This window comes from Amphimedon queenslandica, unplaced genomic scaffold, assembly GCF_000090795.2.
Source record: "Amphimedon queenslandica unplaced genomic scaffold, v1.1 AMPQUscaffold_13418, whole genome shotgun sequence".
Classification (NCBI taxonomy): Eukaryota; Metazoa; Porifera; class Demospongiae; order Haplosclerida; family Niphatidae; genus Amphimedon; species Amphimedon queenslandica.
The window spans coordinates 48,641-61,518 of record NW_003546346.1 but is presented as its reverse complement, the minus strand read 5'-3'; the positions used below and the strand labels follow the sequence as shown (position 1 = coordinate 61,518).

Genomic DNA, 12,878 nt, shown 5'->3' with positions numbered 1-12,878 from the left:
ATTTTCATCGGTCAAAATTTTCACCAATTTTGTCAGGTATTTTGCTTGATGAAATTTTTAATTTTGTTCCACATGAGTAGTATGCCGATTACATGCAATAACAAAAATTACAAAAATTAATTTTAACAAGAAATTGAGATTTTGACGAACTTTTTGACTGACGAAAATTTGGAGCTATACGGTAATACACGTGTATGTACGTGTGTACATGCCCTTGTGTCTAAACAAGTTGTGTTCTTGGTCAAGCTGATATCTCTGTATAGCTTTAAGCCTAGTGGCGAAGTCAAAGATGATCTCAGCAATCACTGCTGGTGTCCACACTGTTTTTCCACGCTGGGAGGAACCTGGGATTCCTCCGCCCAAATTGCAGTTCCTCCCCCAAATATTCAGGGTAAATTTAATAAAGTGTTAATATATGTACTTGCTATAATTGACTGCTGTTCACTACAAAAAAGCTCACAATTGAAATCACGTGTATAATAGCTCATGTCTGCCCTGGTTAAATTGACTTTTGCTTAATTAGTGCAATGTTACAAAATAAAAATCCCCTAAAATATGCAATGCTATTGTTGATTTTTGTCGCATCCCTCTACAAAAAAATCCCGTTTGAATTTTATAAGTAGCTGTCATTATTTAATTGTTCTTCAAATTACATGATTATCAGTTTTTGTACTTTTGTTTTCTTTGTTACGCATGTACATTTACAGTGTATGTTTATGTGTATGGTGTATGATAATGCAATCTGTTGCATCGATTTTTAACTATGTTAATCCTTATACATGTAGAGAGTATTACATTATTTGTCTGATTGTCACAAATTATATTTATTAATAATGATTATTTTGATTTTAAATTGAATCAAAGTGATAAATGATAATGATTGAGCCTAAGTGATTAATAGATCATACACAGTTTAATTGTTTAATCTCATCCAGTAATTAGTTAAGATTGGCTTAATGTCTTTAAAGAGGCAGCTTAGTGAGTAAGCCACTCTGATTTAAACAGTGTAGCCTCGGTGTTTTGTATAGGAGGAACCATGTAATTATCATCATCTTGTTCCTATAGAATATACAATGTACACATATCATGTATTGTATAGACCACTTGAGCTGAAATGAATTACAATGTACGTCAATCAAAGGTATTATGGCAATGAGTGTTACAGAAAAATCAAGACATGTATTGAAAAAATTATCAGAGCCATTTTTGACAAAATTTGGCCAAAGACAAAAGGCTACATGTACATGTATTAGTTGACCTGATTTTTGATCAAATTAAAAAAATTGTAAAATAATCTAATTTTGATTAGAATCAGCTCAAACTTTTTACGCAAGATACGTATCAGAATATTTTTAAAGTGGTAAATTCTCTTCGAGTAATTCTTGATGAAATTTTGCCCAAGACCTTATAAAAATTGTAAAAATTTAGTTTTGATCAGAATTAGCTCAAAGTTTCTAAAATTGCCAAAATACAACTCTACCAATTTAAAATGCTAGACTATACATGGACATTGTGAGATATGCTGTAGCTTACAAGTATCTTTTGTTCAAATTTTTTGTCCTCTCTCCCTTTGTTCCTTATTCCATTGTATACTGATATCCCAAGGGCCAGTGTATTATCCTCTGTAGTCGCTAATACATGTACCCCTGGAGCTATTATAATGATAGTTTAGACTATTATACACTGGTATTATTAGGCTTAACTTACATGACATTATACAATATGCCGCCATTTGATATCAGCCACGAGGAGTATATATACTGGAGGGAGGGATAACCACGCCCTATTAATATTCATTGTGAAAATAATTATGATATAGAGCAATTGGCTAGAATAATTGTTAGTTCAATCTTTTTTACGATATACATGTACTTGCTTGTATGTGCACATGTATATTTGTGATAATTTTACTAGTGCAGCAGTTTTGTTTGTTTGACCGCAGTAAAGCTCCTCAAATATAATATGCACATATGACTTTACTATTATCAATCATCGCAGAAAGTGATATTAATAAATTAATGATAATTAATATGATTGATGAATAATAGACAATAATTGAATACACTCATATTATACAAGTACATGTCATGTTCTATTAGTCATTACAAGAAAATAATAATTATTAATAAATGGTAATTAACAATGATTGATAAATAAAATATTGATAACAATGGTTAAGTGATAAACAATGATTAAATACATTCATGAATTAAATACACTCATACGTGATATTATACAAGTACATGTCATGTTCTAATATTAGTTATTACAAGAAAATAATTATTACAAATGAATGTTAATTAACAATGATTAATAGATAAAATATTAATAATGATAACAATGGTTAAGTGATAAACAATGATTAAATACGCTTGTGATATTATACAAGTACATGTCATGTTCTAATCAAGTGCTGGTGTGTTGGGATTAAATATTGTCTCATTGAAGTATGCATGTACATGAATTGGATGATATGTTTGAGTTTATGTGTGTTTATCATTAAACCACCCACTGTGATTCAAAAGTGCGGGGCGCTTCTGTACATACTATTGGAGACACTGTATAATTATCATAGGGTGAACGTTCTTCCATGTCCTTTGTTTCATTAAGGTCAGTAGCCTCCTCTACATGTTTATGTATCTCTTGTTGCCCAACAAAACCTTCCTCCATATTTATTACAACTGCCTATAACACACACAAGATTAGGCTTGCAGCTTTGACATGAGCAATAGCTTACCTCCCCACCATTCTCTCTCCCTCTTTCCCTCAATCCATTGTACAGTGCCAATACCACTAGTATTGTTATTACTATGGTGCCTATCAATACATTAGTTGTTAGTATGCTCTCCTTTATTGATACATGCAACTCTGAGACAGTTTGTGCCACTTCAACTGGAGCTATTATGATAGTTAACACTCTATATAGGTCAATAATGACAATAACTTACATACTATAAGCGCCATCTTATCTTCTTTGTAGAGATAACTCAGCACGTGCAAGTACATCTACAGTACCACCCCCAATTATGATTAGCTCCAACAATTGTTATTGAGAGCAATGCATTGGAATAATTGCTTGAATAGGAAGATATAAATCAGTTCACTATTACATGCAGTTATTATATGTATGTACACACAAACACATGAACATAGATGTGTACGGGTATATTAGTCATTGTGTTACAATTTGTCAACTTTTTTGTAGCAAAAAGATTTATTTTAATCCTCAAAACAAGAAAATTAACAACACACATGCTTGTACATGTACTTAGTTTAACAATAGCAACCCTCAATACATTAATGGGCTAATCTGGTACTAGTTTAGTATAAGAGTCTCCTATTAGTTTAAGTCTCCCCGTTATCCATATACTCTTTTCTTGTGTTCTGTCTTTATTTTCTTTTTCATCCATTAGATACGAATCATCATCATCATTATGATCGCTAGTTTTCTTCTCCGATTTGTTAATTGTGGCTGGCATTGGACAAGGAGGAACAATGAGTGTCCTCTGTTTGTGTTATTGGTATGGAAGCTGCTCTCTTGATCAGCAGTAGCCTCAAATGTTATTCGAACAGGATTCCGAGACATTGTTCTGAGGTACTTGTCCAGACTCACTGAGAAGTTTCCATCAACTAGTATTCTACTGGGCCTTCCTTCATCCTCAACTTTGTAAAGAATAACTTCATTTTCCAGCTCATCATTGAACACCTAATGATTAACAACAGAGTGATTTATAAACCTTTCTATTTGGGTTTCCGTCCAAGTTTTGAATTTCGTCACTGCATATTATCAGAGCTGCTTCCTCATTGACTCCTTCATCTAAAGTATGTGTAAGTAGAAAGATGGAATGAAAAAATTGGAGAGAAAAAGGAAGCATATAATTTGTATGATATCAGAGAATGTTTACATGTACCTATGTAAAACGTACACTACCTTGTTTGTAATTATGTAGAAAATTTAGTAAACTCTCTCCTGGTCATTTTGACAAAATTTGGCTAAAAACCATGTACATGTATTACAGTACTGGAACTTTGGCCAACCAATTTTTGAGCAACTTTAAATTTAATTTTTACCAGAATCAACTTGAAGTACACATACACGTATAGTGCATACTGTGGCAGGAGTCACATTTGAAAAATTTGTTATTTGTGGGTTTTATATTGGTGAGTGGTGACTCAGATTGGACATGCACAAAGTGAAACAAAAATGGTGGAAATTGTGAAATTTATTTTGGTGAATGGCTGGATGCTCATTGTAACCACCAATAGTATTTCCCCACCAATAAATTTCCAGCTACTCTACATGTTAGGCCATTTATATTTAATTTACTTTTGCTGGAAGCACTCTACAATGTATAATTATGCTATTAATTTTTTATTATATAAATATAATTAAGTATATATACATGAGGGTTCTATCCAGTGGGGGGCAGGGGGAAAGCTTCCCCCACAAACTCTTCAGCTTCCCCCCCAGAACTTCAAGCTTCCCCCTGTGTACTTCTGTAATTGCATGCATGTACTGTACATGTACATATATGTATGTACACAACCTCCCCCCAGTCAGTTGCTCTGGGCTTCCCCCCCAAACAAAAATTCCTAGATAGAACCCTGTACATGTACAATTTTGGAGAATGCCAATTAATGTGTCACATCACAATGAAATGGTCAGTTTTAACCTCCCAGCCTATTTATACAGTTTTGTTAACAAAACTTCCTTCAACACAATACATAAAGCTTCAATGGCAGTATTAATAATATACTTTTGTCTTTATTGTCCTCAAAATGAAGTATCCTAAAAGACAGTGTCATTAAGCTTCATTTCATTACACTTACTCCTCTTCTTGTAAGTCGGCCATGTTAGAGTGAACTGTTGCTTTCTTCTTAAAACAAGTTTACAAATATGGTAATTGTTTTACCCTGCTATGAATGTTAATAATGAGACTAAATGTATTGTAGCCTTTGATAATAGTGATAATTCATTATTGCATAGCACCAATTTTTGTTACTGTCTGGGAAAAAAAATTCATCCATAATTTATTGTGTGATGAAAGTATAGTATGCTTTCACATTCTATAGTGTGTGAATCTTAGAAAATTTATAAGAAAAAAATTTTTGACAAAATTTCCTTGAGCACTACTGTAATACCATACGGGTATAAAATTCGATAGGGTATTTAATTTCACTAATTTTATGGGTGACTTCTCAACCACGAAAATTAATACCACGGAAATGCTCACTATGCATGCGCAGCATGTGAAAATCAATAACTTAATGCAAGTGCACGTGCAAAAACGTGAAATTTAACCCCCTTGAAATTAAAGAATTAAGAGCTTTTCACTAAAACACGAAACTCTATGCCCTCAAAATTTTCTACCTGTATGGTAATCATATCCTATGCCAAATTCTTTTCATTACCAGTAGCTTTTAACATGTCATTAACTTTAAAATCCTTTTACAAAGCTACTAAGAATACCGGTATCACAAATTCATGCACTATACCAATAGTGTACATGTGTAGCGTGTGTACAAGACAAAATTGATATCATTAATGTTTATGTACATGTATATCTCTTGATAGGTTGTATGACCCAGCAACTACTGTTGGCAGGTGAACGTGACTCCATCCTAGTTTCGACGCCATCCATCAAATCCTCTTCAGTATCTTGTACCTTTAAGAATTTTATGAGCAACGATTGAAGAACTGTTGCTGAGTGTCACTAGTGTCACTTGTATTTTCAGCTCATTAGAAGGCAGTGGACAAGAGGACAAGAGATGCTATTAAGCTATTTATATAATTTATTTATGTGATCTGTAATTATAAAATTTGTGTTAAATTTAATTTTAATATGAAGTCACTAAATTTTGATTTTGTGACTAAAATAATTTTAATTTTTTGTAAAAATAATTTTGTTCCTAATTTTTTGCCATGTTTGCGCATGCGCAGAAATAATTTGACCATGGCCGAACCTTTGCTTAACTATGGGGATAATCAAGATGATGGTAAGGGGGCACATTCATTGTAATTAACTTTTTGTGCGTAGATCTACTACTGTACTGTTTTAATTATATACAGGTACTAGATCTACTGAATCAGCCGGTTTTTTAATGGAAGGAGTTACTGATGTTTCAAGTTTATCAGATGAAAGTAAGCATAAATATATGAAAGGGGAATTTTAACTGCTTGCTTACTGTGATTTTTAATTACTGGTATTATAAGCTAATTTTAATAGAATTCACAATCATTGTAAGTGACTGTTTAGTCAGGCTTCAGGAAGTGCTATTATGACCACATTATCATAACATTATGGATTATGGTTTTTAAAAGCTATGATTTACATAATTTATGCATAACTCTACCCATTACATCAGTTGCACAAAATGCAGCATAAAGTCAACCTGGGGTTTGTCTCATGCCATACCACATCGAGCTTCAGTTTTATTTTTAAGTTATGTTAGCTTCCCGGCCAGAGTAGGAAGTTAAAACTGGTTACGTAATTGCACTTTCTTCACTGTAAGGCTTGCATTATAGTCCATTAGTCTGTATTTGTGCTATGCTTTAGCCTAGAAAAGATTGTATGGGCTGTCTTGAAAAAGAAAGGTGTTTAAATTGTGAGACTTTTATGACAAGAGAGAGGCTCTGGTTCATATCCTGAAGAGCATTTTAAAACCAGTATGCTATGCTTGTAATCATCTTGACTCCACTCACAACTATGATTGACAAAGTTGCTGGAAAATGGGCCGTAGTCAAATTCAAGCATACTTAATTCATGCACCCTCAGCACTATTATCCAATCTACTATACAAAGAATGTACCCTCATTATTGCTGTACCTATTAAGAGTTGTCATCATGCAATATGCATATGCAAAAAACAGTACTGCCATGCTATGAAGCTGTCCCCAGATTTTGCAGGTCTTCTAAAATCATGCTAGCAAGCAGGCAATACCTCTTTTAGCCCACCCATTCATGGCTGCTACTAGCATGATTTAGAAGGTATGCTACATTTAATACTGGTAACAGCTTTATCATCAAGTGATTGAAAACATTTGATATAAAGAATTTAGCCTTGTATTTTTCAATTAAGGAAAGAGTCAGCAAAGTAGACTCAATTAGCTAGTATTACATAATTTGGATGTCCTCATATTGTTAAGTCTTAAAGTCACTTATAATTTTTTATTAGGTACATGTATGTCTACAATGAAACGAGTTTTAACAAGAGAAGGAACTTTGTCAGACATTCACTTGCTAGTGGTAGGAAGAACCGGCCAGGGGAAATCAACTCTTATTAATAGTTTAATAGAGTTAGCAGAAGAAGTAGTTGAAGAAGGAGCAGAGTCAGATATTTGTACCAAATCATGTCACTCTTACGTTTATCCTGAGCTGTTACCAGGTGTCAGAGTGAGGATTGTTGACTCACCTGGTTTACAGGATATATATGCTAACGAGCAGCAATATATACAAGAAATGAAGTCACAGTGTCAGGAAGTTAGTCTGGTACTCTACTGCATAAAGATGACCGATCACAGGATTTCTAATGATGACAAATCAGCTCTGCGCAAATTGAATCGGGCATTTGGTCCTGGCTTTTGGAAGAGAGTTCTGTTTGTTCTTACTTTTGCAAACAACCATAAGTGCGACCAGAGGGATAATAGAGATGAAGATGGTCCAGAGCCTCCGTATTCAGATGAAGCTGCATGGGAAAATTTAATAAGACAACGGTTTGTTAACAGAGTGAAACGACGTGGTGCTGACATCAATACGTTCTTAAAGCAAGATTTGAAAATTGATGATTTACTTCAGTTTGCACCAGCTGGCCATTACAAACCAAGTTATTCTATGCGTAACCCAAAGCAGTTACCTGATAGAGGAGACTGGCTTTACGACATGATAGAATTGATTCACTCACAAATCAAGCAAAAGAAGTTTAGCAGGCTGAATTTAAATGATAGTAAGTAGATTTATGCTGTTTGTACAATGTATTTATTCTTATTCTTATTGTTTTAAGTTTAACATTGCTGTTATGTTATTTAACAATGTATTTGTAGAGATTCATTTGGCATTCATTGTTGATAATCATGGTGAAGTGAAAATTGAAAAGGATGGGACTAAAACTCCTAACAATGATGCTAAAGATGCTCAGAAATTCAAAGAAACCCTTGAAGAACTTGGGTTTTGTACGCTCTACTTTAATTCGCTCAGTTCTCAATCGATCAGTACTCTACTGGAAATATTCCTTTGTGTTGATCACTCTCAATTGGCTACGTTTGCTTTCATTGTTCTCTGTAAAGGCAAGAGCAGACACCTTTACGATTGCAACGACAAAAGAATTGAAACTGAAAGTGTTTTTGGGCTTTTTCCAGATGACCAGTCTCCACTTGCTCAAGTACCTAAGATCTTTTACTTTCATTTAGTTCATACCAAAGAGCCCAAGGAGAAACTTCAGTTTTTATCTGTTCCTCGTAAGAACTCAGTCGCCCTCATAACATCAGTGGACCAGAAGAGCAGCAGTGTAGTCCTGAACACTGTTGGAACTAAGCTCAAAAATGAGCCTAGTATACAGCAATGCTGCAAGGAAATTGACGAAGAATGTAACAGAAGGCATGATAAGGTTTCCTGTGTATACATTAGTAATTTCACTGACAAGTTTGTCCTGCCAGCTCCATTTGAACCTTTCCACCCAAGGTTAGATGAATATACTTGCTTGCACTGTTTTTGTATCCTTCCTGTTTATTAGATATGTTTTTATGCTTTTAGGGCAAAAAAAGAGCACTACAAAAAACAGCTTCAAATGTATCGCTCTATGTGGTATCCAATACGTTGCAAGACAATCAACGTTCTGTCAGATAGTAAAGATGCTGTATTGACCACAGTACGCAATGAAAGGATAGGAAGGATAGCTGCTTCATTGGCCAGTGTAGCCGGGGGTGGGTTGGTAATTACTGGTCTCGCTCTTATCCCATTCACTTTGGGTGGATCATTAGTTCTCTCAGTTGCTGGGAGTGCAGTTGGTGGTGGTGCTGCATTAGGAGGGATTGGTGCATTTGCAGCTTCAGCAATATCCACGAATAAGCATCTGAAGTCAGCACAAGAGCACATTAGCCTTGATCAGCAGTTGAGTCAAAGTATCAATGTTGTTGCGAAGAAATATGATGATGCTGTGATCAAGTGTAATGAGTCTGCACTTGAGAGAGGAGAATTGGCAGGAAACGTTGTAGCTGGTGGAGCCCATGGTCTTGCTAATCTGAGTAGAGTTGGTGTGGGCATTGCCTTTGGAATAGAGGCAGCTGCTGAGGCTGGGGCTGTTGCTTTACGTACTGGGGCACGTGCTGTGGGTGTTGTTTTAGCTGGAGCTTCATTAGCAGTGACAGTTCCAATTGATCTTGGGTTCATTATCTACAATAGTTACCAGATACACCAATCTTCAAAAGACAAGACTGGTAAAGCTGACAAAAATAAAGCAATACAATGGTTTATCAAACGAATTGAAGACATGCTTAAAGGTAAAAGCACATGTATTTCTAATAGTTTAATTTACTGAGTCTTAGTGGCTGCTAAATTTTTTTGCCTAATTACATTATTAATACTGTCAGTAATATTTTGGGAAAATTAAATTTTGTGAGTTTGTGGAAATTGGCCTATAAATCTTTTTTGCGAATCTTCAAAAAATTGCAAAATCCACAAAATATACAGTCCCTAAAAAAGGCGCCCTACAGTAATAAAATTTATGCATAGTTTTAGTACAATAACTGTCAAACTGCAAAAAGATAAATCCACAAATTATGTTACTTATAAGGATTTGCAAAATTTTTCTTCACAAAATTAATTGGCTGTTTTGTATTTAATTTATTTATAGATACTTGTGCCACTGTTGAGTTACAACAGCATACAATAAAAGGAGGAAAGACACTCACAATTGAAAAAGCTGATTCTGGGTATGAGATGATTGTACCAGCTCCCACTGAAGAGGAGTCAGTCATTAATATCCACACTATATTCTCTGGCCCTTTTGTTCTGCCTGATGGCTACACTATTGTCAGTGCTATATATGATGTTGTATTACCAGAGAATCTTCTTCATCCTGTTACCTTCAAGCTGGAGCACTGCATTGATCTTAATGATAAAGTTACTGCTAGCAAAATGTGCTTTGCAGTTGCTACCATTGATTTAGAAAAGAAAGTTTTCGAGTTTAAATGCATTGAAGTATTTCCTGAAAGAGCATTTCCTATAGGAGAGACATATGCTTCGCTGGAGATCAGTAAGAGCTGCCTTGTTTGTGTCTTGTATAGGGGATCCACGTAAGTTTGTCATTAATTTTATAAAGAAAGATTATTGTTTAATTATGTTAGAATGGATACATTAATGAAGTATGCTGCTCAATGTTCTTATTCCAGAGAATACAAGAATTGCTGGACAATGAGTATACAATTCACTAAATGCTTAAATGCACATTTGAAGGTTTGTTTTGTACATTATATAGACAGTCAGTCGCTTATTATTGATTTTGTTTTTACAGTATGTACATACACAGTCAGAGTCAGTTAGTACCATTGAGTCTTATCCATTTTCATTTAAAAAAAGAGAAGGTGATGAGCAGTTATTAATGGGATTTCGTAAGATCAAGGATCCAATGGACGTGAAAGGATGGAGGGTATCTCCCCTTACTCCCATACCTGATAAGGTAAGTATTATTGCATTGTGATTATAACATAAAAACTGAAAATGTAAATAAATATTTAATCATCATCTAATTTTTGATCAAAAATTATGTTGAAATAACTCAAATTTTTATGTAGCGAAGGGTATAAAAAACATGTAATCGAGACTTTTGGTCAGCAACAATAATGTATTATTGTTTATTTTCTTATCATGTATTGTTTTATTTCTTCACTGTTAATTCTTTTTGGTTATAATAGCAATAATAAGTTATAAAGTAGGTCAATGTGATTTGCCAACTGAGCAATGCAGTCACATAGTTTGACTGAGGCTATGATGAATTCTGGTCATGCTATTTAAGAACTAGCCAAGTTTTGTACAAGCAAAGAGTTTCTTTGCTTTCTCTGGACACTACTACTAGCCTACTACTCTGCCGCAGGCAACTTGCTTTTGCTATGGCTGTCAGTTTTTATATTATTTGGACATGATGCCTTTGTATAGGTTTGCTTGTGGTAATAAAAATTATGCAGTGCCTACAGTTACTGACCTTGGAATAATTCAATTATTAACCTCTTATTGTGTAATCTGATTGATCAAAGAAAACAAAAGTAGAATTACAACTCTATTATTATTATTATAGATATTAAAAGCTGATGTTGATTGTGTTGAATTGCAACAAGAGTTTTGGAAGCTGCAGTCTAGAATAATTCCATCGATTGAGTTTTCTGTTTTTGTATTCAATGAAGAAGCTGCCTCTGATGAGCTAGACAAATATCTAGATATTGATGGTACTACTACAGATATTTACATCAAGATACAAAAAGAATAAAAATTTAATGAATAATAAATGTAGTTTTGCAAATTGATACTTTTAGTCTGCATTTGATTTCTCTATACTTACTTTGACTCTTGTTTTGTAGCTTTAGTATAATTTTTTTAATGTTTAATTTAATATTAAGTTGTTTGCTGAAGAAAAGAATCTTCGTTAGTGTTATACTTGTCCCCAGCCCCATAGCTGCATAGTAATGTTATACTCATGTCCTGCATAGGTATATCAGCTGCTTCTACTTTAAACCAAAGTGATGCACTTAAATCTTCTAATCTGTTCTTCTTTCTCTGATGCTTTAGGCTACGCCAAAGTTGAGCAATATTGTGTAAACTGTCATAGTTTTAAAGATTATAAATTATTATTGAATAGTAAACCACCCTCTGTTATGTGTCTGCTATCTTTTTTAAGCAAATAGACATTAAATAATTTTTGATAGAATTGGCTCCGAAATCACTTATTGGATTTTTAGATTTGAATGATTTCCTTGTCTTATTAATTCAAATCTAATAATTAAGTCACTTTAGCAATTTTTTTGGAAAGCATTGACTGTAAATGTACTATTGTTTATTTCGAAAATGATGTCAAAAATTCCTATTAAATTTTATTATGCATATTATTGATGCCCTTAATAAACATGTAAATTTAGTCATGAGCCAGACTGTCTGATAATTTATTATGAGATGCACCAGTTAGACATGATAGCAACAATTTGCAAGGAAGTGAAGAAGGGCAAAATTTTCCCTGAATTCCGAGGAGTACAATTACAGCTGTAATTAAGACTCAAGCACAAGTACTTTTAAGTATCATAAAGTAGAGTAGATGTGCCAGTTATGAGACACTTAAGATATTTGAATTTTCAAATTTTATCATTGAAATTACAGGAAGTGTCAAATAATGTAAAACATCTGATAATACCAGCACTTAATCTATGTTTCACTTTCTTTTTAACAATCAGGAAAATAAAATCATCATAAGGGACTACATGTATTAATCATTGCATAGTTGAAGCATTAACATTTTGTTACAGCTCGGAAGGGAAATTTTGAAATTTTACAATTGCAAGTAGTACACAGGTTTAATGTGATGTCATATTCACTAGCTTATGCTGAGGGGCATAGATTGCCAAACAATGTGAAAGGACAATTTCAGTACTTTGGTTGCTCACTTGTTGCCAAGACCATGCCAAGAAGGTGCATATTATTTGGGCAAAAACTATAAATTTATTATATTTAGTACAGTGCCTTTTCCTTAGATCTTGCTTGGCAAACTTTCAGAATACTCCCTAATGGTCAGTATAAAGGACTTGACTCCCTCAATACTGCAGCAGTCAGCTGCCTAGCATTAAAATAGTGACAATCCTATCGTGCTATTTTTATTACATATTAACAAGTTAAACATGT

The 12,878-nt window shown here is 33.9% G+C and overlaps 2 protein-coding genes and 1 long non-coding RNA gene across 4 annotated transcripts; 2 read left to right on the top strand and 1 right to left on the bottom strand.

The window, feature by feature from the left end:
- Positions 1–252: 252 nt before the first annotated feature.
- Positions 253–5,837, top strand: LOC109581809 (uncharacterized). The gene is made up of 3 exons (XR_002184786.1): positions 253–391; positions 3,414–3,822; positions 5,576–5,837. It is a non-coding gene; the product is annotated as an uncharacterized LOC109581809 (long non-coding RNA).
- On the bottom strand, positions 1,552–3,407 carry LOC109581808 (uncharacterized). 2 transcript variants are annotated; one of them, XR_002184785.1, is made up of 5 exons: positions 2,949–3,407; positions 2,738–2,898; positions 2,513–2,685; positions 1,708–1,783; positions 1,552–1,652 (listed from the first exon to the last, which is right to left on the bottom strand). XR_002184785.1 is itself a non-coding variant. In XM_019996209.1 (4 exons), exons 1-4 carry the CDS (start codon positions 3,004–3,006, stop codon positions 1,714–1,716), a joined length of 462 nt encoding a protein of 153 aa, XP_019851768.1. In that variant the 5' UTR covers positions 3,007–3,407; the 3' UTR covers positions 1,552–1,713. The 2 variants fall into 2 exon arrangements, 1 of the variants encoding a protein (XP_019851768.1); XM_019996209.1 differs by having other exon boundaries at positions 1,552–1,783.
- A 102-nt stretch (positions 5,838–5,939) lies between the features above and the next one.
- On the top strand, positions 5,940–11,751 carry LOC105312684 (uncharacterized). Its single transcript, XM_019996208.1, has 9 exons — positions 5,940–5,997; positions 6,071–6,142; positions 7,177–7,944; positions 8,042–8,678; positions 8,751–9,496; positions 9,850–10,291; positions 10,343–10,451; positions 10,510–10,674; positions 11,290–11,751. The coding sequence occupies exons 1-9, from the start codon at positions 5,955–5,957 to the stop codon at positions 11,476–11,478; spliced, it is 3,171 nt and encodes a 1,056-aa protein (XP_019851767.1). The 5' UTR covers positions 5,940–5,954; the 3' UTR covers positions 11,479–11,751.
- Positions 11,752–12,878: the final 1,127 nt, after the last annotated feature.

Excerpts from the sequence above, each read along its gene's own strand:
- LOC109581808 (XM_019996209.1), bottom strand. The coding sequence starts at position 3,006 with ATGTACTTGCACGTGCTGAGTTATCTCTACAAAGAAGATAAGATGGCG. Across the intron at positions 2,899-2,948 it reads TAAGATGGCGCTTATAGTAT|CTCCAGTTGAAGTGGCACAA; the intron begins GTAAGTTATTGT and ends CTATCATAATAG. Across the intron at positions 2,686-2,737 it reads GGAGAGAGAATGGTGGGGAG|GCAGTTGTAATAAATATGGA; the intron begins GTAAGCTATTGC and ends TGTGTGTTATAG.
- LOC105312684 (XM_019996208.1), top strand. The coding sequence starts at position 5,955 with ATGGCCGAACCTTTGCTTAACTATGGGGATAATCAAGATGATG. Across the intron at positions 10,452-10,509 it reads GCTTAAATGCACATTTGAAG|TATGTACATACACAGTCAGA; the intron begins GTTTGTTTTGTA and ends TTGTTTTTACAG. Across the intron at positions 10,675-11,289 it reads TTACTCCCATACCTGATAAG|ATATTAAAAGCTGATGTTGA; the intron begins GTAAGTATTATT and ends TTATTATTATAG.